The sequence below is a fragment of the Diadema setosum genome, chromosome 12 (genome assembly GCF_964275005.1).
Source record: "Diadema setosum chromosome 12, eeDiaSeto1, whole genome shotgun sequence".
In the NCBI taxonomy this organism is placed as follows: Eukaryota; Metazoa; Echinodermata; class Echinoidea; order Diadematoida; family Diadematidae; genus Diadema; species Diadema setosum.
Window position 1 is genome coordinate 30,861,562 of NC_092696.1, and position 27,267 is coordinate 30,888,828.

At 36.6% G+C, this 27,267-nt stretch overlaps 1 protein-coding gene across 1 annotated transcript; it reads right to left on the reverse strand.

The window, feature by feature from the left end:
• Nucleotides 1-4,991: 4,991 nt before the first annotated feature.
• On the reverse strand, nucleotides 4,992-26,673 carry LOC140235876 (NLR family CARD domain-containing protein 4-like). Its single transcript, XM_072315870.1, has 7 exons — nucleotides 26,601-26,673; nucleotides 22,372-22,683; nucleotides 20,646-20,987; nucleotides 20,040-20,162; nucleotides 10,149-11,725; nucleotides 5,793-5,954; nucleotides 4,992-4,997 (listed from the first exon to the last, which is right to left on the reverse strand). Exons 1-7 carry the CDS (start codon nucleotides 26,671-26,673, stop codon nucleotides 4,992-4,994), a joined length of 2,595 nt encoding a protein of 864 aa, XP_072171971.1.
• Between the last annotated feature and the right edge of the window lie 594 nt (nucleotides 26,674-27,267).

Consider the following 27,267-nt stretch of genomic DNA (forward strand, 5'->3'; position numbering starts at 1 on the left):
ACGTAAGATCAAGCAACATTTTTTTTTTTTTTTTACTTAATCGACACACTGATATGATTATGTAGCGACAACAATAATAACGACGTTATTGGAAGCAGTATAATGGACTCTCCTTTCATACATAGGAATGTACAGACCCAACAAGCTGAGTCAGTGGATAAAAGATGGCTTCGTCATTCCCTACAGTCCGTGATCCTCATACTTAATGGCAATTAATACCACTTGCTTTTTTACCGTTCATGGTCAGGTGCGGACCAATGAATTTGTTGTCAGTCATAACGATCCACATGTACACTGAATAAATCAAAGTAAGAAATGATGTCATAAAACATAATGAATAATGGATGAAATAATTGTTAAAAGAATAAGATGACCCCTATGTACTAAAAAAAGGCGGGACAAAACTGGACGAAATAGTAGCAAAGTCTCCTTGTACACTAACAGGACATGCAAGAGGATTAAAGTCGCGCGATGTTTTATGAAGGCATTCTCCAAAGTAAAGAACACAGATTATCGTTGCCTAATCTAGAGTAATATGTTTTTAAGTGGGGAATTTAACATTGTAAAGTAGCTATGAAGTGCAAGCAGGGTATACAACGTATATCTGATATATTTCATATCGTTATTCGAAGTATTATGTACCGAATTAACCAGGCTCCCCGACTGAATTGAAAATACGTATGGTTTATTAAATGCAATAGAAAATAGAATTTCAAGAAAAAAAATCTTTTCAAACAAATAACAAGCGCTGTAAAGGAAAAAAAAACAACAACAACAACAACGAAGCAACACTTATAATGTCCTTCCTTCTACTCCACATGAAGTAACTCCCACATAATAGCGCCCTCACGCTGTACATTGATCACTTCTGTCTGTCTGTGAATGCAGTCGAACTTGTACATTGCGCTGCTCCCTGGCAAGCTTAGATCTGAGTCCCTGATATATAAATCCAATAAACTCTAATCGCTTTTCAAGCAGTTCAAAGGATCATCATGCCAGGTCAACTTCTCAAAAGATAATACCGATATATAGCTGTTTGAAGTATCTTGCTATGTAAAGTCGACTTCCCCAAACTCATGCTGTCATTGTGACATACAAAATAATCCTCTTCAGAGTCTGCTTCCTGAAAAAAGAATAATTGTCATGGTGACATACACTATCTTGCTATTCAAACTTCGTTTCCAAATGCGTCCACAGGTGTATATCTACAGATGCACTTACACTATTTTCAAGAAGTACAACATGTGAATGTCATCGTATAGGAACATGAATCATAGCAGTCAACTCGACTTCACGAGATATTACATGTCGTTATGGCGACATAAATTATCTTGCTGAGTACAAGTACAGCCAAACCTGTCTATATCGGCCACCCAAGGGAAACAACAAAAGTGGCCGCCATAGACAGGTGGCCGCCAAAGACAGGTCAGTGGCCATTTTGAATTGCAACACCTGCATTGTATAACAGCATGAAATACCGCACATTATTCCGCACGTTATTCTAAAGAGAAAAAAACAACTACAAATAAACAAGCAAATAAATTTACATGTGCAGGTATTTCTGTATGTTTTTTTTTTGCCTCATTTTATTTGTGTTTTTTTTTTCCCTATTTCTGTTCTTTTGATCTTTAAAACAGCATTTCGGGCCTGAGGATCTGTACTGGTTCGTACGGGTTTACATGAATGGGTTCACAAATGAGTTTGTGCGAAGTTGACGTAAGCAACAAACAATACCCAGACAAGTACCCCATTGCTCTTATTCAATGGCAGTTAATCTTTGTCAAATTCTGCGCCGTTATTTCATTTTAGGAGCTGTCTGTGCCTTTGTAACCTTTATTTAGAGCGACATCACTAGAGCATAGATCTAGCCAAGTTTAGCGAAAAGACGGCTTTTCATGGCAAAGAGCTGCATTAATTTTGTCAATCATGTCTGTGTGGTTGTGACTGAGATAGGAGTCGGTATAATTCACGCAATGAAGTAGAAAGCTAACGTATACTAATGGTTCTAAATATTTGTTGCCGTTATATGCAGGTTCACCTCAGGACACAAAATGAGTGGCCGCTGGCTGCGTTATGCAGAGGTGAACGCTATATAAAGGGTCTGACACAGAAATTTTGTGCGAGGGATTTTTCATTGGCCGCTATAAGCAGGTGGTCGCTATAGACCGGTGGCCGCGAAGACAGGTTTGACTGTAGTTAGATACAACTTAAAAAAAAAAAAACATTCTACTTGATGGCGAGATGGCGAGATACTTGACCTGAAAATGACTTTATTATATCGAAATACGAGGTTAGAAAATAATATTACGAATAAAAATGACATTTTTCACATGGACATCCCAAAAGCATCAATTTTACCAAATAATTATGATTTTGCAGTCCGAGAATTCGTTGAACATATACGTTGTTGGTTTTTTTTCCTGATATTACACGTTCTTATGATGACGATAATGCTACCATGGAAGCGCACAAGCTATCGTTCCTAAAGCATTAGAGAAGAACGTACAATAGATTTATTGTATTTTTTTTCAAACACTTCACATCTTACACAATGCATCGCTGCACTTTGTCCCCTCATCTTCTCTTTCATTCTCTTTATCGCCACTGGATGACTTGTAATTTATATGTTATATTCTTTAAATGTTGTTTCCTACATAGACAATAATTTCTGATGCTATTGTCCTCGTCAAGCGTTTGCTTATAATAATAGTATCCTGAATTTCTTTACATCGATAATTGCATAATTTGTCTTTGAGCAATACATATACTATAACGTGTATTTGGATAAATGTATGCACAAAATAGTTTGTTGAATTCCATTTTGCATTGTGTCAGGGGAAAAAAGTAAAATATTTGAATTAGTCATTTATTGTTTTAACTGTAAGATTCAAATTATACTGTGGTCCATTAGTTTGTTCAATTGAATTTGTATTTCATTTATATATGACAAAGGAATTCAGAGATAAAATCAATCAATCAATTAATCAATCAAATAATAAAAGTTGATTACTTTTGAAGGTTTCGCAGATATTTTCTTTTTTTTTAATTGTGATCAAAGTCCCCCATAAGAAAGTCATTTTTATTACTCTTTGCCAAATGACTTAATTCCCAAACGGACACTTTGTGCATAATATGTCTTATCCCTGGATTGCCTTCTTAACGCCCATCAGTTTAATATTGACTATATCGTTCGCCATTAACGTCAGGCTTTGAACTCTGCCTTTCATGTCGGTTAAGTGGGGGGGGGGGGTTATTTTTCACTCATTCACTTCTACACGTTCGTTTTGTTCTTGTTTTTTATTGTGTGCACATGTAAGGTCACTTGAATGTAATGTATATCAACGCAGGGCTTCCTTGTAAAGCAGGCCTTTGTGGCACTGAATGGGATTACCTTGCTTTTAAAGAAGACTTAAAAAATACACAAATAAATAAAAATACATGGACACAGTGGGGAGGCTAGGATTTGGTTTCCATTTCGACAAGAGGTATTTACCCATGCATGATTGCCCCAAGAAATACTCATTGCACGTCATAATCCATTCGGTTTCTGATATAACTTCCCATTGTAGTAGGAGCATCCAGTGTCCTAATCATGATAGTAAACAATCGCCTTTATACAACACCTCAGAATGATGTCGAATTGTGATTGGCCAAGAACATGTCACATGACATTCAATAGAAAATACCTATCAAACTCATTGAGAGTGACAGCCATACAATAGGCCCCTGGCATGGGCCTATTGCACGGCTCGAAGGTACTATAGCACGGCTTCGCGGGGGGCTACTAATGCATGGCCGCTCACAGAGTTCTGTGGCTCACAGCAGCAAAGCGCCAGCAAACTACATTGTACGTGCAGCTGGCCGGCTGCGCTGCGCTGCCGGTTAAGTCTCACAGACCAGGCGCGGCGGAGTACACGTTAACGTGTATAATGTACGCGCAGTTGTCTCAGCGCTACTTTACCTAGCTAGTTGCATGTATTGCGGCCTTTTACTGCTGTGTTTTTACTTTTGACTCTGATCTGCTACGTGGACCACTGGTGATCCCAAAATCAAGACTTCATTTCAAGTTGAGAAACCGTAATTTGATTATTTTTCTGTGTTTTTATGCAAAATCATTTTCGGAAATAATAGACAAAGTCTAGACCTACTACTAGATCTACCGACATCTTAGATCGGCCTAACAGTCAGGCCTAACTCGATCTAACGTTAGCGTAGAATGGGTATAGACCCTGCGGAGTTTGTGATTCCTGTGACTGTGTGGTCGAATCATGACGAGTGTTTGAAAGCAGTACACAGGGTGGTTTACAATTCTCGGCCTAATTGTTACATTTATTTTTGGGCCTTCCTGAGTTGGGGGTCACTAATTTAGTACTGTGATTGTGGACAAGGTGTTGTATAAAACGAATAATTTATGATTTTGTTCGTGCATTTGGGCACGTAATACCGCACTCGGCGCGAGATTCGCCACTGGTCTATTCAACGCGGCGCTACGCGCCTTGTTGAATAGACCAGTGGCTTATCTCGCGCCTCGTGCGATATTCGTGCCCTATGCACTCACAACTCATAAATTATTCATATAATAATCTATGTGCATAATCATCATGGGGGTTCATTCGTCGCTATGTGATGTTATGCCTGAAGTATATATGCTTTGAGGCGGAATATATGTCAGGCGTTTCGAATGTAATTGTCAACTTTGTGTGGCACTCTCAGATTGAGAGGTACCTTCGCCTACATGTCCCCGGACGCCGATCTCATAGAAGCCTTCCTTCCTCCCCATCTTTGAAGCAGCTTTATGCCGTACTGAGTGAAAACCCCTGTAAAGCTTCCTCTAGAACCCTGCATATAATGACCTGGTTTGCATTGACTCTGCGGACTGATTGTCATTCGTTACACAAATGATTAGAGTAGATCAAATCCTAGTGTCCATTTCGTGTATGTCTTGGCAAGGGTATTCAGCAAACTTAGCAAGGACAAAAAATGTTGAGGGCTTATTGCTGTTGGTCACAAAGAAGATGGGGAAAATATATTATTCAATTAGTTCTAATAACAAGCTTAGTTGACGATAACGATGATGGCGTTGAAAAGGATGCCAGGTGCGCCTTTTTATTGATCATAATCTATTATTGAAGCCTTGTTTCTGTGTTGCCTTTTGCGTCTACAGAAAATGACTACATAGTAGTTTACCGCAATGCTTTGAGCGAATTTGTCTTTTCTTTTTTCTTTTTTTTTATTGAAGGGGGGGGGGAGGGAGAGTTGAAGAGCTGCAGCCAAAAATGGGGATAATCCTTCACCTTAAAGGGCCCCTGAAATCCAAATGCATGTCGATTTGTGTTGACTTATGATACCCTCAACATCACTTTTGCGGTGAAATGTATATCTAGAAACATTCCATATATATTTTTAACGATGTTTTTATTCTATACAAGTTGACCTTGATTTCACTCAAACTTGCATATTATAATTTAGATCACATTATGTTCTTCGTGACTGGTTAAGGATCTTCCCTCTTAATCAAGGTGATGATGGTCACATATATATATATATATTTTTTTTTTTTTTAACACTTACTATAACATGATCTTTATATATTTTCAGATGTAACTTGGATTCTTTGTTTGAGAATTTTTTTTTTCTGCAAGGAAACATTGTTTGCACCTAAGATTGTTTCCTTTACATTTCCTATTATCATCCATTTAATGTAGTTCCTCTTTTATATCTTTAACACTTCATCTGTAGTCTGTACATAAAGACATGTGTTGTAGATCATGATAATACCTGAACTTTCTTACCAGACACTTTGAAGCCTCTGCCCGGAGGATCTTGTAGAATTCCACGTGAAATTTTGAGTACGATAGCGATACCTTACGGAATAAACTGCTGGAGCACATGCCCTCCGCCAAGTCACGTGACACAGTTCTTCCGCACGTCATTCCGTACATCTCTAGCGATTGCTGATAGAACGAACATGAATTGACAGTAGAGGAAATAAATTATTCTCAGAAGAATAAGGTTGATAAAGTACCCGCAGTTGACTGGAGGTTTGAAACTCACAGAGAGAAAAAAAAAAAAAAGGATCATTCTATACAGGTTCTATTCATATCGTCATTTCACTAATAGTCCGGCAGCCGAGGGGGCTAAGTACTTTTTCTCTGATATAGATTTTTTTCTTTGTTGATTATTCATCTTTGGGGTCTCTACAATGATATTCAGGTGGGTGTGGAGCTCTCACCCTTGGGCAATTTTAATTATTCAAAATGGCGTCCAAAATGGTTGCCATGAAGCAGAAAAATGTCACTAAAACACTAGTATTTCAATTAGAACACTTATCTAAAAGACCAGTAATATTAGTATAATGTCTTTAGTTGAGCAGAATCTTGTTGCCATGGTAACCATCAAATAATTGGAACATTCTTAAAAAAGTTAGAAAATATACACAAAATGCTTGTTATTTGTGCGACGTGCACAAAATATCAATTACCTGCATACCCCTTACAAAGAAAGTCTTAATGAAGTAACCATTAGTCTAGCCCTTATTTATATTACTAGTTGCCATAGCAACCTAGACTTGAATTTAATTGTGAATAAGTGCCGAAGGATTGAACTGCAGTAAAGCAATGAAGTGAAAATGTGACATATTATCATATTTCAGGTCTTTATTCCACATATGCCTATATTGGTTACACATACCGGTACCATTCTCTGTTATATGAAGTTGATATGTCCAGGTTGGCATGTTAACTGCTCAATGTCACTTTCAAGGACAGTCCCATAACATGCCTACATAAACATTGCAACAAAATTGTTTCACACTATTAAAGTTAGATGGCAAGAGACTAACATCTTTGTGTAATACTTATTGGCGGATAAACCGACTGTTAGCTGGGATGTGCATGGTTTCATTTGTTTCCAAGTTGTAATATTAATAAAATCATACAATGTGAAATAATTTCATGGTTTTGTCAAATTATTGGAATATACATTGCAATATTACAACCTGCATATAATGTCCTCAAAATCGTTCATTAAGGGTTTAAAAATATGTGAAAACAACATTTCAAAATGAGACTTCCTATGTGGTACAAGGTGATGGCTATAATGAAATAACTTTCACATTCATGACATTGACATTGATACATACATCGTTCGTAATAAACTACAATCCTTGAGAATGAAATAATCCAGTTTGTTTCATGATTTTTGTTAATTATCTTACTGTACTTGCCTGTAGTTTTTATTCATATGTCATGCATATCAATTTAGCCGAACTTGATATTATACAAGTGTAGAAGGCAAAAACACTCTGAAAAACTATTTGTTTGTTATAATTTTGTTATAAAAATAACATATTATGACTTACTTTTCTTGTTTCATTTCTGTAGTACATGTAGGTTTCTAAATTAGGTCATGTTAGTTTTTAAGTTTCATGTTCCAGTTCTGATGAGTAGCTTATTTTTACTTTGCTTCATTATGCGAGGGATTATAATATCTATGACATATTATTATTATAGGGAGGGGATGAGCAAACTTAAAGAATCTTACATATCTTACTTGATTCTCACTCTATTCTTCCTTACCACTCTCTCTGTTCCCTTCTCTACCGTCTCCACTAGTACAACTTCAACTTCCGACCCATTACTATCCCCCGCTCTTCACTTTTGCCCTCCTTACTATCCTCGTGCATATGTCGCTTCCCTCTTCACTTCTCCTCTTTCTAGTCTCTTCCTCCAAGCAACGACGCGGTTAAGGACTACATACACATGGTGTCACCGCAAATCTTTCTCCCTCAAACTTGAAGAAGTTCCATTGCAAAATGTCATTACGCAAAACTTTACTTTTCACTGCAATACACCGAGCCGACGCAAACAAGGGGTGAGGGCTCGCCTCAACTTTTTTTTTTTTTTTTTTTTTGGGGGGGGGGGGGTAGGCATAATACATAGGAATATATAGGGTCTTACCACGAGGATCCCCACACTTTTTTATACTTAAGAGGCACAAGAAAAGTGGGATAGGCACCCCTCTCCCTTTTTTATTTTCTGGTCAGCAGATACAGCCTATTAACCCCGGAAGTAGCATCAGAAAATAATAGTTAAGCCCTCTTCCCCCCCCCACCTCCTTTTTTTTCCCTTTTTTTTATCAGTAAAACTCAGGAGTGGCACTAGAAATATAAACTGGGCCGCCTCACTTTTAAAGCATAGCGCCAGCCCCGATATGAGTGGTTCTTATTAGGGAATTATTAAGAATAAAGTGCATTATGAGTGTTTGAACTTCTTAGATTTCCATATCTTTCTATGCTTGAATTTAGGATAAAACCGATTTTGTTTGCTGAGATTTATTTCTGGCTACTTGTGAGCCGATTTTTTAATCTAATCTTTATGGTTTGACATCGTGGTTTAGCTCTCAAACAAGTAGCACATGTCTTCTAAAGGTGGCCCAACTCTCCTCAAGACATGGCTCAACTCTCCTTACACTGCAGAGTGTTGACATTTATTTTTCTAAAGAAAGTTTTTTTTTTTTATATATATTAGGCAGTGACCTAGAACATTAGAAGACATTTTCATAGCTACAATACAGGTTTACAGTTGTACTTTAATTTGGTAACAGACACTTGTTGTGAGCAAGGATTGATTAGGAGAAATAGAAAAAATGGCTCAACTCTCCTGCATCTCCTCTACTTGATATCATAGGATTTCCTTTAATGTATAGAATTTTATGATGTTTGAAGACATTGTAGGCAATTGTCTTCAGATGATACTCTCATGGTAACATGTACAACACCAAGAAAAAGGCAAGTTCCCAAGGCAACGATGTAGTCAGTTTCTTTTACAGATTAATAAGCTTCCTATATACACAGGTTACTCATATACATTATGCGACATCCCAGGACTATACATTAGTATGTTAAATATCATGTCTGCAACCAGCCAAAGACCAAGTATCCATGGCAACCATCTACTCAGGTCCTTTAAGTAAAATAGTTTCTACGATTTTCTGCCAAACATTCAGGTCAACATGTCCCTCATCACACACGCAAACCCGATTCCATATCATTTTGTATTTACACTGTATATTGTGCATTTTAGGAATTTTAAGCTAATTATTCAATGTTTACCATAGCAACTGTCTTGCAACAAATGTCAAAAATATCTTATTCAATGAACCTTTGGACAAATGCTCCAACCAAACATTGGTATAGTAGCACTTAAAACACAGGATTACATACATTTTCCTAGTTTGAGGGGTGTGTGGCGGCCATGTTGGACGCCATTTTTAATAATTAAGATTGCCCAAGGGTGAGAGCTCCACACCCACCTGAATATCATTGAAGAGACCCCAAAGATGAATAATCAACAGAGAAAAAAACTATATCAGAGAAAAAGTACTTCAGCCAAAAAATGGCTTTTGGCTGCGGCCGGACTATAATCACAACTCGGAAAGGAAAGAACGCATTTTCAGTTTGATGATAAAGGTAGAGGGGCGATGAATATGACTGCACTACATCAATACTCGTGTTAGGTGCCCTAAGTAGTTGTATATTCAAAACACTATACACGATACTAAGTTTGACATCTCCCTTTAATATACACGGCGTCTTTATTATAGGCAAGGTTGGATGATTACTACAAAGGGCAGTTTGACAACTGCAACTCTCGCAAAGGGTCTCATTTCAGTAGACGTTGAAACTCCGTGGAGTCCAACTATTTTGCAATAAGAACATTTTGCTTGACTCCTCACAACATTTTTTTTTCTAAAAGCCACGACGAAAAACGTTTCATACAATTTAGCACCAAACGTTCTAATTGATAACAAGACATGAAATAAGTGCCATGGCAATTCATAATAAACTTACACATTAAGTCATCATAATGTATCATGCGAGGAGGGCAATTATTTTACCTAACAATAATACTTAAAACGGTTATACAATTGCACAAAATATTATATAAAAACGATTTCCCTAAATAATAGGGCCTGTTCCAGGTCTGAAAAGAATGTTAATAAAGCTGTTGAGGCTGTAGATTATGCTCTCAAATTCACACAGGGGAAACACACACACAAACACACACCCCACCCACAAGAATGTTATTTTCGTTTGACATTATATTTTCTGACATATTTCAAATCAATATTCAAGTTGTGTCACTCACCACTTGGTTGTAGCACACCATGAACACCACTCCTGACACTGTGTGTTTTGATGAATTGTCTAGTTTGTATTCATCCCATCCTTCTCCCACTGCCCTTGCTGCCTCCTCAGTGTGACATTCAAACGCAATGTCAACGCAGAAATCACGTTTATCATTCTCTTTGTAACGGAAGGAATTAGATGTAAACTTATGGGTGGGACAGTTTATCAAGCCTTTGATGATATCAAGGCCGAGTTCATTCCCTGAAGCTGACGTGAAGTAGAGTACGTAGCGGAACTCCTCAGGTCGACTAAGAAGTTTGTTTTTCACCTTGTCGTACTTAGCACGGTCATTGGCGAATAAGTACTGAATATATACCCCTGCAATGTATTCTTGAAACAGTTTGTGGGGAAAAGAAACAGTTGATGTAACCAAGGATGAAACATTCACAACGCGCCGACGTTCCCTTGTGATGACATATCTTTCTACGGTCAAAACACCCACTCTGCAGCATGTGACCATGGCATCGTGACACTCTCTGAATTGTTCTTCAGGAAATGAGAGATATCTGTCAAATAAACCCTGTAACGCTATCTCACTTATTTCTTGAATTGCCCTACCAGCTTCGTTTAAATGTGCAACAGTCTCCTGACTCTGTAGGTTTACACAAACCTTTGATGCGTAGTGTTCTTTCAAAAAAGAAATCATTTCTCTAAAAATTTTCGAGAAAGTGTGCAATTTTTGCATTTCCTTCCGTCTTTCCTCACAAAAGTCGTTCCACATCAGGCAAAGCATTGCGCAATAGATAGGAAACGGGGCCATGTTTGACCGAATGATATAATTTTCTTCCATAAAACGAATCAAGTTTTCTGCCAGGCTGTCTTTCTCCTTTATTCGAAAGTACCTCCTTATATAAGCTGATAAATTCTCCTCGTTAAATCCTTCGACGCTAAGAAATGTGTAAGCTTCGGCAACATTCTTGTACATCGTGAATTCATCTGTTCTCCACGGTCGTGTGGTCACAATTACTTTACATGAGTTATATTCCTGTATTCTCAGAATACGAATGACTTCACTGCTGCTTTTTTCACTTAATTCCTCATTAAACTCGTCGAACCCATCAAATATAATGAGAACTTTATTCTGGTTTGCTGAAATGTAATTATCTATCTGACTCGCTGATGTATTCGAATAAGATAGATAATATTTTACAATGCCACCAATACTTGTTTCAGTTGTGATATCTCGAAGAGGAATTACGATCACCATGTCTATATCCTTAAAAATCCGTCCCTGGCACCAGTCCCAGGCAATCTTTGCGCAAAGTGTTGTTTTCCCAGCACCTCCCTCACCCTGGAACAGAAGTCGATTTGAAAGATCTCCATTTTCAACCTTGGTCAAAAGATCGTTGTATTCCATTGGTATCTTGCGTCTACTCTTTCGCTCTATTATACTTAGATTGGTATAAATGTCATCCAATTCAACAAGCTCCATAAATTCGAATGGATCCACTCTGACCTTACGTCGTGTCATACGGTAATACGCCTTTAGCTCTTCTTTACATCGCTGCACTTGTTCGTTTGTAAGCGACGACGATCCTTAAAAGAGAAGCCCAAACAGATAAAGAGAATTAATCCCTACTTGTGTGAATGTTATTAATACTTATGTTAACTTTACATACATTTTACAATACATGATAGGGAGTGAGAGCGAGAGGGACAGAGAAAGAGAGAGAGAGAGAGAGCGAAAAAGAGAGGTGGGACAGGATGAAAGTAAAGAAATATATATCCTTATATATATATATATATATATATATATATATATATATGAATAGTTTGTTCGCAAAAACCGATGAGTACATTTTTGAAGATTTTGAAGTGCGGTCTCTGTCATAAAGTACAAAATAATACCTTTTAAATGAGATATTGGGCACTACATAAAGGTACATTTATGAAGTTATGGTAAAAAGAAGCAAAAAATTCTTATTATTCTCTTTATTTTTCTTGACCTTCAATCGCAAATATCTCCATTTGGCAAATATGGACTTATCGGTTTTTGCAAACAAACTCTTCATATATATATAATTATATATATATATATATATATATATATATATATATATTTATCACAATGATAATAATTGCAAAGGCTAATCAAAGATGGCCTCCAAGGTCATAGATCATGTACTCATGGAAATAATGTTAACATGTTGTTGATTTATTCCAAAAATATCTATTTCCTGGACTGTCCTTGTACTGTCAAGAAATTAAAGGCATTATTTATCATTTGCAAACAAAAACTCAGCTGTAGTTCTATAATGCAAGTATGGAATAGAAACAACCAATGTAAAAATGTTAATCAGTATAATCAATGTTATGTATTATTACATATACAAAATGCGAACAATAATTATAATACAATTCAAAATATATTAAGGCTATTGAGACAAAGAGTAATATCTCCTCATATTTTAGGCTTTACAGGATTTTTTCATATGGTAGGATGTTTTCTGATACAGCTGAGCTACACGTAATGCGTTACATGTGATAGCTCGTATATTTTTAAAATCACTGCATCCAATGGTTAATAATATCTTTAAATCTAATTTTAGTTCAGTTCGTACAATGTACGATTCAGGGGCGGATCCAGGGACGACCGCAACCGGCGCACGCCCCCTTATTTTTTTTTTTTTTGTTGAAAAAAAAGAAATAAAAAGAGAAAAATGGGGGGAGGGGTGCGTGCGCCCCACCCCCTTTAATTTTGTAAACGCGCCCCCTCTTTATGGAATTCCTGGATCCGCCCCTGCGATTGCATTTACTATCTGCTTTGAACAGCTCATTACACAATAGTCATTATTGTATAGTCGTATTTGAATGAATCGTAAATAATTGAAACCCAGAACTTTTAAATAGAAAGACTACATATCAGATTATAACAGATGGCTTTCTTACTCGTGCTCAATTCTTCTTCCTCATAAGATAGCTCCAGGGTGTCTAGTATGTTTGGTCTTCGCCAGCAAGGGTTCCAGACACATGCTGAAAATATTATAAGTAACCGCAACATTAGTACTTTAAAGGTTTTTTTTTTTTTTTGGAATACAAATAAATAAATAAATACATGAAGAGTTTGTTTGCAAAAACCGATAAGTCCATATTTGCCAAATGGAGATATTTGCGATTAGAGGTCGAGAAAAATAAAGAGAATAATAAGAAAATGTTTTCTTCTTTTGACAATAACCTGAAAAATGTACCTTTATATAATGTGAACAATATATCATTTAAAAGGTATTATTTTATACTTTGACAGAGACCATACTTCAAAATCTGCAAAAATGGACTTATGTGTTTTTGCGAACAAACTCTTCATATGGAGAGTTCGGTTTCAAAAGGTACTACATGTACAACCATAATTTCACGTTCTGCGAAAAACGCGATTTTTTTACTTATCATATTTAGCAAGCTCAGAAAGGAATGATATTTCCCCCTATCATACTGCTAGATGATACAACACTAAAACCACTCTCTAAGAAAATCCAGGTCCATTTATTTATTTTTTTTATCAATTTTTTATGTTTTTTTTTTTTGTTTTTTGTTTTTTTTTTTTTTTGGGGGGGGGGGTGTAGTACCTTTTGCAACCGAAAGTGGATGTAGTACCTTTTGAAACCGAAATTTCACATGCCAGAGATATATTTAGTGTGATGTTATGACATGTTTCGCGGATTTATTTTTTCAGCAATGGTGCTGATGGGGATGGGATACGAGGTCAAGGGGGCCTAGGTAATTGACAATGCCCTGCCCTATTTAGCATCAAGAATAACAAACCAATGTGCATCGCTAATGCCCTTCTTCTCCCTTGCTGACTAACATTTTGAATGAATGACTGTCATTGGTCATAAGCATGGGGGGATCCATTATGCGTGAACGGTTATAGATGGGGAGGGGTCACAATATCTCACCAGGTGATTTCTCTCTTCCGTTTTCTTCTTTTGTCTTTCTCTCACGAGCTTTATCTCAAGATTTCTTATCTTTTTCCTCTTTGTATTAAATTTTTGGCTATTTTTCTCTCTGTGAATTCTCCCTTCACGTGTCTCAAGAATACTGTATTCATTATCTTTTCTTCATTTTTTTTTTCAATGTAACTTCTAAGGGAAAAGATGGAAAAGCAGCATCTGAATGTGCTGTATTTTCTAAATTGTGTAATTAAGTTCATTACATGAGTTTTATTCTTATTTTTTTTTTTTAATCAGGTAAGATAAATCTGATAATCTAATACATCATTCATGATCCGGACGACCTCTTCAAGCGTCTAGGATGGAGTGAGGACAAGCTGAAAAGTCGGGTCTCTTCCTCGTCATTTCGACCTAGGAATTACCCGGCCCTCTTTCATCTACAGATTTAACCCAGATCTCATTAACAAGTTTGATTGTTAATGGTTTGCAGAGTAAACTAGATATTGGAATTTAGGACTTACATTTGCAAGCATATGATGTAATCTGTCTTTTAGAGAGAAAAACAGACACACCAGATCTGTCTCAATGTCATATTTGCGGTTTTCAGTGTTATAGTATGCCAAAATATTCCAATAAACAAAAGTTTGGTGGTTTTCACGGTATGTGTATTCTGGTGAAGAATCATATTTTCAATTGTTCGGAAAGAATTCATGCAACAGTTTCTGAATCAATTTTATGGGTCAAGGTAAATAGTAAAATTTTAGGTTTTGAGGTTATTGTTGGTGTAGTGTAGTTGTCATGTGAGGGATCAATTCACCATTCTAATGAAGTTTTTGACAACTTGATGCAGGATATCATTGATATCAAAAGTAGATATGATGCTCCCTTTTGTTTGCTGGGTGATTTCAATGTCAGGACGGGTTTGCTTGATGATTTTTGAGATGTAGAGGATGTGTTGACAGATCAGACTGGATTAGGCTTTTGTAATGATGTCTCTGATATGCATGTAACTACTGATGGCCTAGATATTCCAACTACTCGTTATAATACTGATGTCCATGTAAATATCAATGGAAAGTCTGTTATTGATGTGTGCCAAAGTTTTGATTTTAAGGATTGTTAATGGAAGAATAGGGGAAGATCAGTCTGTCGGAAAATACACATGTTTCAACAACAATGGTGGTTGTAGCACTATTGATTATGTTATTGTATCTCGCAAGTTATTTTCCAGCATTACATATTACAGTATTGATGTATTTGATAAATCTTTGTCAGATGTTCATTGTCCTGTCAGTGTGACCTTGCAATCGCAAAATTCTAAATCTGCTGTGAATGTCGACACTGTTTTTAACAATTCTCAAAACGCTGCAGTAGACAACGCCGATTTACATTCACAGCCTTATGAAAGTCAACGTTATTTATCATTCCAGTGGAACAGTGACAGCGCTGCAATATTTAAACAGAAAATCAAGGATTCGGCTGAGCTAATGTGTGAAAATGTGGAATGTTTAGATGGGAATACAAATCAACATATTTTTGATTTTTGATACTCACAATTATGCAATATGTTCGTCAGTGTTGCACAAGATGTTGGCATTTGTAAGTGGAGACAATCTCGACATAATGTAAACACAAATGAGACTGTCAATACGGATAAAAACAACCATCAGCCTTGATTTGATGCAGAATGCAGAGCTGCCCGTCAGGAGTGTTTGAATGTTAAAAATCGATTAAAGAGGAAGCTTCAATTTCAGGGCGGGTCAGGGGCTACTTGTCTATTGAATCATTATGAGTCTATAGGAAAGTTTTATACGAATTTATTAAGACATAAAAGAAGGACATTTCACAGAGATTTGAATGAATCTCTCTGTTTATTACAGGCATCCAATCCGAAAGAATATTGGCAATTACTCGACAGTAATAATCAACGCAAAGTAAAGAAAGCAGGAAATGTTTCATTAGGGGATTTTGTTAATCATTTTAGTCGTTTATGTAATAGCCAAGATGACCAGCCCACAGCCCTGGAAGATAGTACCGATACTTCAGAAATTGTTGAGGCAGATGGTCCCTTGGATGCCCCAGTCACTTTGGAAGAAGTGGCACTAATGATTAAGAAACTTAAACATTCAAAAGCTTGTGGAAAGATTTCAAAAGAAATGAATTTCTTAAGAATTGTCCCGTAGAGATGCTTCATGCGTTGGTAAAGTTCTTCAATGTGGTACTGGACAGTGGTATTGTTCAAACTGAATGGTGCACAGGGATTATCATTCCTATTTTTAAGGGTACAGACACCAATCCTGATAATTATAGAGGAATAACTCTTCTCAGTTGTCTAGGAAATCTTTTTACTTCCATTTTGAATTATCGAATCTCAGAGTTTTTCGAAACTGCTAATATGTTAGGTGAAGAACAGGCTGGCTTTCGTTCTAATTATTCTACAATTGATAATATTTTTGTTTTCAAGACTGTAATTGATGTTTATCTGCAAAATAAAAAATGCTTATACTGTGCATTTATTGATTACAAGAAAGCATTTGATCTAATTAATAGATCATCTTTATGGTATAAAATGTTGAAGATGGGACTTAGGGGCAAACTGTTTACTGTCATTAAGAATATTTATGGAAGTTCTAAATCATGTGTGGCGGTAAGGGGGGAGATGTCAGAGTTTTTTTTTACTTGTAACACTGGTGTATGATAGGGTGAAAACCTTTCCCCGCTTTTAATTGCCATTTATCTGAATGATTTTCAAGAATACATTGGAAATTCATATGGTGGACTTAAATATTTGGAAAGTGAGATTTCTTACCACCTGAATTCTGATAATGCCAAAAAGCTTTAAATCTGTCTTGTTTACTTTATGCAGATGACACAATAATTTTAGCAGAAACTCCGGAGGAGTTGCAAAAAGCTCTTGATGCTGTAGATGGTTATTGTCAGACATGGCGCTTGACTGTAAATGCAAGCAAGACTAAAATTGTTATTTTCTCCCGTGGGAAGGTTAGAAGAATTCCTGAATTCGTTTATGCTGGTGATCCACTTGAGGTTGTAGATGACTTTGTGTACCTTGGAGTTAAATGCAATTATAATGGTAGTTTTAAAAAGGCAATTTCTAAACAAGTCACACAAGCTAGAAAAGCACTTTATAGCATGTTGGTCAAGGCTATTAAGAAGTTACAGCTCTCTGTGGACACACAGTGCCACCTATTTGATCATCTTGTTTTACCTGGTTTACTCTATTGTTGTGAAGTCTGGGGTTATGAGTGCATAAACCAAATTGAAATTTTCCATAGGAAATTCTTAAGAAAAATTTTGCTTGTGAACAAATGTACTCCTGATTGTATGGTTTATCGTGAAACTGGACGTGGAGTAATTTTGAACCATATTAAATGTCGAATGATTGGATTCTGGTTGAGATTAGTCAAGGGAAAAGAAACCAAACACTCATGTACAATTTTCAAATTTCTGCTGCATTTGCAAGGAGACATGCACTCCCCTTCAAAATCACAATGGTTATTATTTATCGCAAATATGTTTTTTTTTTCTTATTTTGCAGGGCTAGGGAATGTGTGGGTAGCACAAGGGGGTGGATTTAGTGCTGCACGGATTTCACACACCTCAAAAGTTAGATTTTTTGATATGTTTATTCAAGAGTGGAGAGCAGCAACATGGTCAAATAGAATCTGTACAAATTATAGAATGTTTAAGGATAACTTGATGTTAGAGCAGTATTTACAGGTCTTGTGTAAGAAAGATTATATTACGTTAAGTAAATTCAGATGTAGATCTAATGGATTGCCCGTTAATAAGGGCAAGTTTGATGCAAGCTTGGCAGATGAATTTCATTGTACTATCTGTTCATCCGACGATATAGGGGATGAATTTCATTATATTTTTGTTTGTCCCTTTTTCAACAAAGAGAGATTATTGTATTTACCAAGTAGCTTGACGGCCAGTAGACCAAGTGCATTACATATTGCCAAATTATTCAATTCAACTTATGCTTGCCATTTAAAAAAAAAAAATAGCCAAATTTGTCAGAATTATGTTTCAGTTCTCTTCAATACCAAAGAAGAAAGACAGTAGCTTTGTAGAAAGTAAAGTAGATGTGAACATTTGTACACGTAGTGGTAGAGAAGTTACGCCTTGTTTTGTCAACATATTTATTCATATCTGTTATTTTCACACGTACATGTACATTATCATGTATATGTGTGTATTCATATATTGTAAATATGTTTGTATTCTCATACCACGAGAGGGGGTCGATAGAGTCAATAAAATCTTACAAATCTTACAAATCTTGTAGGTGATAGAAATCAAAACCGTCGATGAGTAATATGACCACCTATACTAAACGCACATTTGGTATAACCTTTGTGACACTGAATAAGTAAAAGGTGTCATTTACAAGAATGAATAAATCTAGTGTTCAAAGCTGTTTTCCGCTATATACTTTCAAGCCTTTGGGCCTGGTACCTGACATTATGCACGTATAGAATAGCACAACATACCTTCAGGTAAAGCACTGTTGGTAGGGATGTCAGAATTTCATGCCATTTTATACATCTAGCAAAGTAACTTTGCTTTCAGACTAGATGTCAAACACTTATTAACTGTTAAGCTATTTATGTAAGAAATAAACAATACCTATAAAGTGTCTGTACTTTATTCTGGGAACAATTTTTGGGTCAAACTCAACACCCTAGCAGTAACGCACGGTACCGATAACTAACAGTAGATGCAGTACGTGGGACTACATGAGAGTCGCGTAATTTCTCCAGTTTCTCCTTTGGCTTTGCTCTTGTCGACTGCTTTTAATCCACGATACTTCTCCTGGGATGGTTTGTTTTGTCAATGAGTTCTCCTTCATTTTCTTACATTGCTTGATAGAAATGTGATGAGTTTTTCAAGATATTGGTCAGATTTGCGTGGTGATTTTAACAGAAAGCCAAAAAGCCAACAGCCAACTGCTTTTGTTTACGGATTATTAAAAGTCAGTAGGCAATGGTAGAGGGCCAAGCCAGTGCTGCTCTCTAATTGGTCAATTTCCCGATGATGTCATTGGAGTGGATGTAGTGCCTTTTGCAACCCAACTAAAATGGATGAAGTACCTTTTGCAACCGAACTGATTTTTAAATGGATATTTCAACACTTTCTGGTTGGAAATTCAGCTTTTCGTTAGTATAGGTGTAAAGATTTCCTAAAAATGAGTACATCAAGACCAAAAAGTGGATTTTGATGGAAAATGGATGTAGTCCTTTTACAACTGAGCCCTTCATATATAAATATATGTGTGTGTATATATAAGAAGAGTTTGCTCGCAAAACCGATAAGTAAATTTTATAAGATTTTGAAGTACGGTCTCTATCATATAGTACTAAATAATACCTTTAAAATGATATATTGGTCACTACATGTAAAGGTACATTTTTGAAGTTATGGTCAAATAAAGCGAAACATTTACTATTATTCTTTATTTCTCTTGACCTTTAATCGCAAATATCTCCATTTGACAAATATGGACTTATCGGGTTTTGCAAACAAACTCTTCATGTGTGTGTGTGTGCTTGTGTGTGCATGTGTTGGTGCGGGTGTGTGTGTTATATGTGAATAATATTGTTCTTGGATTTTTTTTTTTTTTTGGATATGGTTTAATTTGTCGATGTAATTTATGTGATATGTGTTCATCTAGCACTATGTGAATGCAAGTATCGTATCTTCGTCGGTGCCATTGCTGGCATATTTTATCTATATACTGAATCCTCTTATGTCGCAAAAGCTATTAAAAAGACATGTTAAATCGACTATAATTATTACTTGCACTGATTACGTGCACATCGACAGTCATGGTTATTTTTACTACCACTTGTGATACACACACCAACAAACGCGTATAAGAAAATGACTAGATGTACAAAAAAAAAAAAGAAGAAGAAGAAGAAGAAGAAGAAGATCGACACCTTTTCGCGGTAGGTATTCCGGGTGTTTACTACTCAGATACTTTCCAACAAGGATGAGAAGGGCGAGAGGCACACCAATAGTAAGTCCGATGATGAGACCCGAATTAACATGTTTATCTGAAATTTTATACAGACACAGATATAACAAGTCTTTAGTTTCTACTGGATTTTGAAGACATAAACATTGAATGTAAATACCTCGCAATATGTACAACATTCTCGTGTGTGTTGTGTGTGTGTGTTTTATTGCACCTGGTGTTAGTGACGATGAAAAGAGTCAAAGTGCCCAAGTGTCAGCACTTGATTATAAAGAACTATGAAACTTTCGAACAAAAAATAACCAAACCTCCATTTTAGAGGACAGAAGGAATATATAGCGTAAGAATTATTTTTTTCTTCTCCTTCTTTTTTTATGTTTTATTCATCAAAACTGATGAAACACGTTTCTAGAATGTTTCTGCTTAATTCATAGTAAAATTAATATATACAGATTATACTTCTCCGTGTCAAATCTGAATTAACTAGCATTTGTTATAGATAAACACTGCTTGTCTACAGACACTATGAATCAGTCAGAATCACAACACTGAAAGCATTTAACGAAACCTGATATTGGCAGAACGGTGATTTCTCTGGTCGACGTTCCATTCAGCGAGTCACCGGTAGCCACGCACACTAAGGTTTGCTCTCTTTCATGTTCAGCTGAAACAGTGATTGTCTCGAACCTCTCGTTTGTGCCGTCAGAAAGTGTGTTCTGTTGTGAAACCACGGAATACAGTCTATTTCGGGACTCCTCGGTCCATAGCATGGAAATGTTTGGTTTGAATCCACTCACGACACAGGTAAGATTTAAAGAAGGGGTGTTGGAGGGAGATTGATATGTACACCTGCTTTGACGAGATTGACTTCTTTCAGCGCATTCCTCAATCGTATGTCCTGATGCCATTGCTAGGAAGATAAGAAAATCATTTTGAAATGACTTATATGTTATATATGGATCCTAATCTTTACTCGAAAATAACCGACATGACATGATATCACCTGATACTTTCCATAGATGCAGCGAAGAGTTGTTTTCGCTTTTGTTTTGTTTTGTGTGTTTATTTTTCAATAGGATTTGCTATTTTACAAATAAGACTACAACCTTGACAATGATCAGATGGAGAAACATAATTATGACAACTGGATGATAATACAAAATAAACAAAAATCACCTGTTTACATTGAAATTCTACATTTAGGATGACTACATCTATATAGCTTTATGACTTGATACAAAAATCACTGTTAATATACCTCAAAATTCATAAGTAATAATTATGACAAACGCAAAAAGGAACAGCGTAACAAAATGAAACAGAAAGAAAATGAAGTTATAAAGCTAGTAAAAGATAAACATGTTTCCAATTATGCGAAATGCAAATGTGAGACAACTGTTTGAACCTGAGTATGTCTTCTACACAATTGAACATTTATATAGAAAATTCGGTCATCGAAAGTCTGACTTTGTTTCAAACTTGGTGATTGCTTTGGTAACGTCTTTGTAGTAACTGCTGTTTAAGAAAAAAGGAGACCTTTATATAAATTTTATCAAAACATTATTCATGACTGATTTAAACAGAAAGTTCACAAACTATCTGTCCGCAGTCAACATCTATTTTGTTTTAAGGCATAAACGGTAACGTCAAATAGGACAATATTGCTCTAACATCTAAATGTGGAAAAGTGCCCTCCTCAAAAAGAAAAAAAAACACACACACACACACAAACAAGAAGAAGACATGGTTCACTTTCTAAAAATAGTTTGAAATGTAAATCTTTCTCTCTGACAAAGTTGTCTCTACTATCTTGATTTCTCTGTTTGCTGTGAAACTTGTGATATGAAAACAGTCTTCAAAATGTCATCGTAGCAAATCTAATAGATAATGTAATGCTTTATCAAAAGGAAACTAAACGGAAGGGTAAGTGTGCTTGTGGGAAAATGAACAATACGTAAACATGCCCAGAATAGTAACTTTAATAAGTATACTCTTTGTGGTACGTTGTATTTCTTTCAAGCAAAAAGTTTGATTGCAGTTAGTCTCAGTTATTCATCACCACGATTACTCTTGAAATTGGCTTAACTTCTAGCATTATTTTAAATGTCAATATTGCCTTAAAATGTTGTGCCGGACTATTACTGACATGTCGTTTTTTCGTCTCCTTCTTTTCAGTTAGCTTGAGTGTCTAAAGTTTCTTCTTCTTTTTTTCTATATTTTACCGGTAATCTAATTCATAACAATCTTTTTCCCTGTCACTATTTATGACATGAATAGAGACAGATGTTACTTACAGCTTATCGTCATGATTGTGGAATTCTCGAAACTTTGGGAATTCTTCAGCAGCACCTGACAATAGTAACGACCCTCATCTGCCACCTCCAAGCTGCTGATGACGAGGCTGAAATTCTTGTCGATATCAAACCGTTCCTCCAAGCTCTTCAAATGTCCATCGAAATATTCAGCCTTACGCGTCTTCTGTTCGGGATTTAAGAAGTCCTCCTTTTCCCAGTACACATCTAGAGGCTCCTCCTTGATGTCACACCGCAACAGCATGTCTTCTCCTTTCCATCCTTGAACGTTGGGGACAGTGCCTACCACCGACGCTAGACGGCAGAAATTTGAGTGCGCGTGATTGTATCCATGCAATGAACTTCATTCATATGGCTCTCTACTCATGTCTTGTATACATGCTTAACATGCTATATATGCATAAATGTCTTGTATATTCATGCTCCTCCCCCCTCCCCGAAAATGGGGAGGTGTAGCAAAGAGATCAGAGTAATCTATTATTATGATTATGATGATGAAGATTATTATTATTATTATTAGTAGTAGTAGTAGTAGTAGTATTACTATTATTATTAGTAGTATTACTAGCTCTTTATGTGCCATGGTGGAAACTCCCTGTGTGCCACATTATTCCGAGACACGAAGGTAGTCATGCTTTGAGAAAGAATTATGTTTTTCTAATGTGTATAACCTCAACAAATTTCTGTTAAGATGGGCATAATAGTAGGCAAAGTTACAGAGGAATGCCAAACTTTGTTTCGATATAGATTTTATGACGAATCTATTTGCAATTTCTCTTTCGAATGACCTGTTGCTACATTACTGTAAAGGCATGAGTTTTGCACATAAAACTGTGACAGAAACTTAGAAAGTACGAGCAAATCTAGTTTGGAACATCGCTTGATAGTCAATTACCACATAGACTGCAAGCCGTATATGAGAGGAACAAAAGCACGAAAAACGCTTTCATTGTGCCGCGGGATTAGCAGTGATTAGCGATTTATCGATCGGTTTTGGCGGCTTTGTTTAATTGTTGAGCAGAATATGCGAAGTTGGCACGCCGTCGACTGAGCCGGACGTGCGAACGTGGCACATAAAGAACTATTATTATCATTATTATTAATATTAAAGGCCGTGTCACACTAGCCTTGCGTGCGACTTACAAAGAACAATAATTTTGACTACCCGGAGGTCCCCGTAGATGATCCGCACATGACAGTACCTAGCATGTATCTCAAAAGTAGTCGCCCGGAGGTGCGCACGCATATTTTTTTTTTTACCCGCAACCGTGTTTAGGCCCTGTCACACCTTTCCGGGCAAGCTACTCGGGCTTGTTACGTGTAGGGATTTTCTAGCATACCGGACATTCCTGAGGGCGGAAAAGGATTTGTGCGAGTCAGCGCATGTGACTTACTTGCTGGACGCGTTATACTTGCGAGTATACTGTGTGACCTTTGTACCAGTCGCGTGGGGGCTGACAACTTAGTGAAGGAATTCCTCTAATGGAATGGCTGAAATCTCACAGAATTTCATTATCTTGGCTGCATACGGGACTGCGAAGTACCTGCGTGGGAATTGCCTGGGAAGTACTGCCGCTAAGGGTCTCCTACTAGCGTTCTGCGTGGACCTCTACGGGCATTCCCGCGACTCACCCGGAAAAAAAAAAAAGTTTTGGTCATGCTCAAAACTTGGCTGTGGTTAAGTAGGACTTGCGTAAGCACCTCCGGGCAACCACGCGCTAGCTACTGTCAGGTGCGGACGAACTGCAGAGAGCTCCGGGGAGTAAATCTGTTTCCCCGCAAGTCAAGCCGCAGAAGTTCCCCTGTACGGGATGACAAGGCATGAATGAAAATTGCAAACATTCTTGTTCGCCCGCTGAAAATCTTCTACGATCCAGCTGGAAACTACCTCCTCGCCACAAGCCCGCGTAGCTTGCCCGGAACGGTGTGACACGGCCTTTATATTGATATTATTATCATTATCATTATTATTATCATTACTATTATCATTATCATTATTATTATTGATACTTTTATTTTGATACCCCAGTTTGTCTGGTATAACTAGCGAAAAATTGTTCAGTCAATATCCTTCTTACGCTTTCGATCATTTAAAAATAAAGACTATACAGATGAGAAATTTCTTTCCAATACGTAACTTAAGGTTTAAAACTTTGGATGAGTTGAGTCTTAATTTTAAGGTGAAGTTAAACCATTGTTGTCGGAAAGAATGGTCAATATTAGGTTATCCAAACCTGAATCAGCATAATCGATGTTTTCCTAATGAACATATGTAAAACTTGTTTTCTTTTCTCCATTTAATTAAGCTGATCGTAAAGATAAGATATAAGAAAAGTACGACACAAATGACATCATATACACACAGTCTTGTTACCATTCTGCTCTTGCACGTTTTGAGATCAACCAACACTGTCCTGAATAAAAAAAAAGTCAAAATATTGTCCGAAAAAAGTTAGATTGTAAAGTAATGGAAATGGTAACAGATAAATCCTAATTAGAGTCAATAGTATTATTATTCTCCGTTGAAACGCCACGAATATTTACTTGAAAATCATTAAATAACAAACAAACAGCCACACATTCCTACGCGAATAAACGTTAAATGACACTGGGATGACGACAATAATAGAAAAACACTAAAAGACAAGACAGAATGAGAACATAACAAGAAGACAAAACAATGGACAGAAAGGCAAAACAGAGCCAGCGACCCTCTACAGAACTACAATTTATTGAAAAAAAAAATGATGCGATGCGTGAAAAGGATACGAAAATTATAATTATAGAGAAACGGAGAGTAGTAAAGAAGTAGCATAATTAAAATCAAATCTACTCTGCAAGCGTTTAGTGTATGAGGACAACAGGGACGAGAAAAATACGTGACAGATATTTGTCACCCAAGTTCTTTGATAAGCACAAGTTTTTAATGCAGTGAAGTTTACATTATGTGGTGACTATATTACTGGACTAATGATTCAGACGTTTGCACAGCTTGCATGCATTTTTCTGATTGTGATAACTTATACGAATGGTTCTGTGAGACTTTATTTTTTCAGACACACTTCGATTCTGCGGAATAAAAATGGAGGCACCCACTGAAAAAGATGGTGCTGGGAGAGGGAAGGAGAAATGAGTGGCTCGTGACGGGCTTGCAACTAAAAAGAGCGCAGGAAAATGGGGGAAAGAGGGTATCAAAAAATAGAAAGAAAAAGGATTTCGACAAAAGAGAAAAGAAGAAAACGAAAATATGGAAGAAAGAGACAAAAGTTCAAAATAGCCTAGATTAATCCAGGAATTAGATTGGTCAAAGCCCACAAGACGATTATAATAGCCATATCAGGACAGTATATCGTATATAACAGCTGCAAAGTTGGCATACTGAACTGCTGGCAGCGGAGTTGGCTACAATGTATCTGTATCTGTGAAAGCAGGTATATAGAGTAGGAAGTGAAATGAAGATGGAAGGCGATATGGGATGTATTATAAAAGCGAAGCCAGCCTGGGAAGAAACAGACATGGCGTGATTACTAAACGCATGATAAGAGACTAAACAAAATGTATTTCTTTCTATTGCATCATTTTATCAAAACAAACAATTTCGATCTGGTTTAAAACGAATTCAATGAAGGTGCATATATGATGTCTATACAAAGGACGTTTCAGAAACTTGGACCTTTGTAGATAGAATGATGTCTGTTAAACTAGCACGATTCTTAGCAAAATGATATTTCAGTCTCTTAGTTGGATGCTTGTGATGTGTCAGGTTATGATGACACATGGAGTTTAAAGAAAAAGGCATCAGGCAGTATGAGATCATAACTATACACACAAAAAAAAATATCATATCCCCATTTTAACCTTATTTAAAGGCATGGGGCTTTTGAAACAATGGACGAAAAGTGATAACAAAATAGACTACATCTCACAATCTTTGACCTGCTTAATTAGATAATTATGTACTCTCTTGTAATATACCTGCATTTCGCAAATGAACTTTCCTGATAGGTTATAACTCAATACACAAATTGTAGTGCAGACTTGTTTTTATCAAGATTCAACGTCGGTGAGCACAACGACATTAAAGTAGGAAAATTATATTATTGTACTACTACAGAAATAGGACATGGTGCAAGGACTGCTAAACGAGCGATTAGTGTCTATAATTACACAGTCGTAGCAGTCTGTATTATATAGTAGGTCCAAGCGCTTACCTTCGCCATAGTGGCCACAGAACACATTAGTAGTCAATGTTAACAGGAGAACGAGGTAGAATCTTCTATCCATCACAGGTAGTCAAATAATGAGATAATTAATCGAGAATTAATTGAATACACGTTATGATCGTACTGTCTCAGCAGACTGTCGAGTAATCACACTTATACTAATATAAAATGGCGATGGTTGCACACACCCAAATAAGTGCACCCTTCCGAGACAGACAGAACTCTTTTGTTGAAGTGTGCGTGGAAGTTAGTGCAATGCTCCTTCCCTCGACGCAGCCGTTTGCTAGCTGACATGTTTGTGAATTCTTTATATGTCTCGCATATTATGTCCTTTACAGCTGATACTTTTGGCACAATTGAGTTCGTAGGAGACATGACTGTTTGCTCATATCATGCATGAATGACATCGTACAATATACACATTCTTTTCCCAAATCCAAAGGCAGGCCTCCAATCTGAATATACAGAAGTTGTTATCTATACAGTTGCATTGCTTTGAGCATTGAATTTAGCGCAGGTCACTTCAGCATCCATATTATCATAATTAATGATGAATAAAGTGGTAGAGGTTCAGTGGCTTACGACGAAAATATCATACATACACAGCTACTTATCTTCTTCTGAACCAGATATACACAAACAAAACACTGGCATA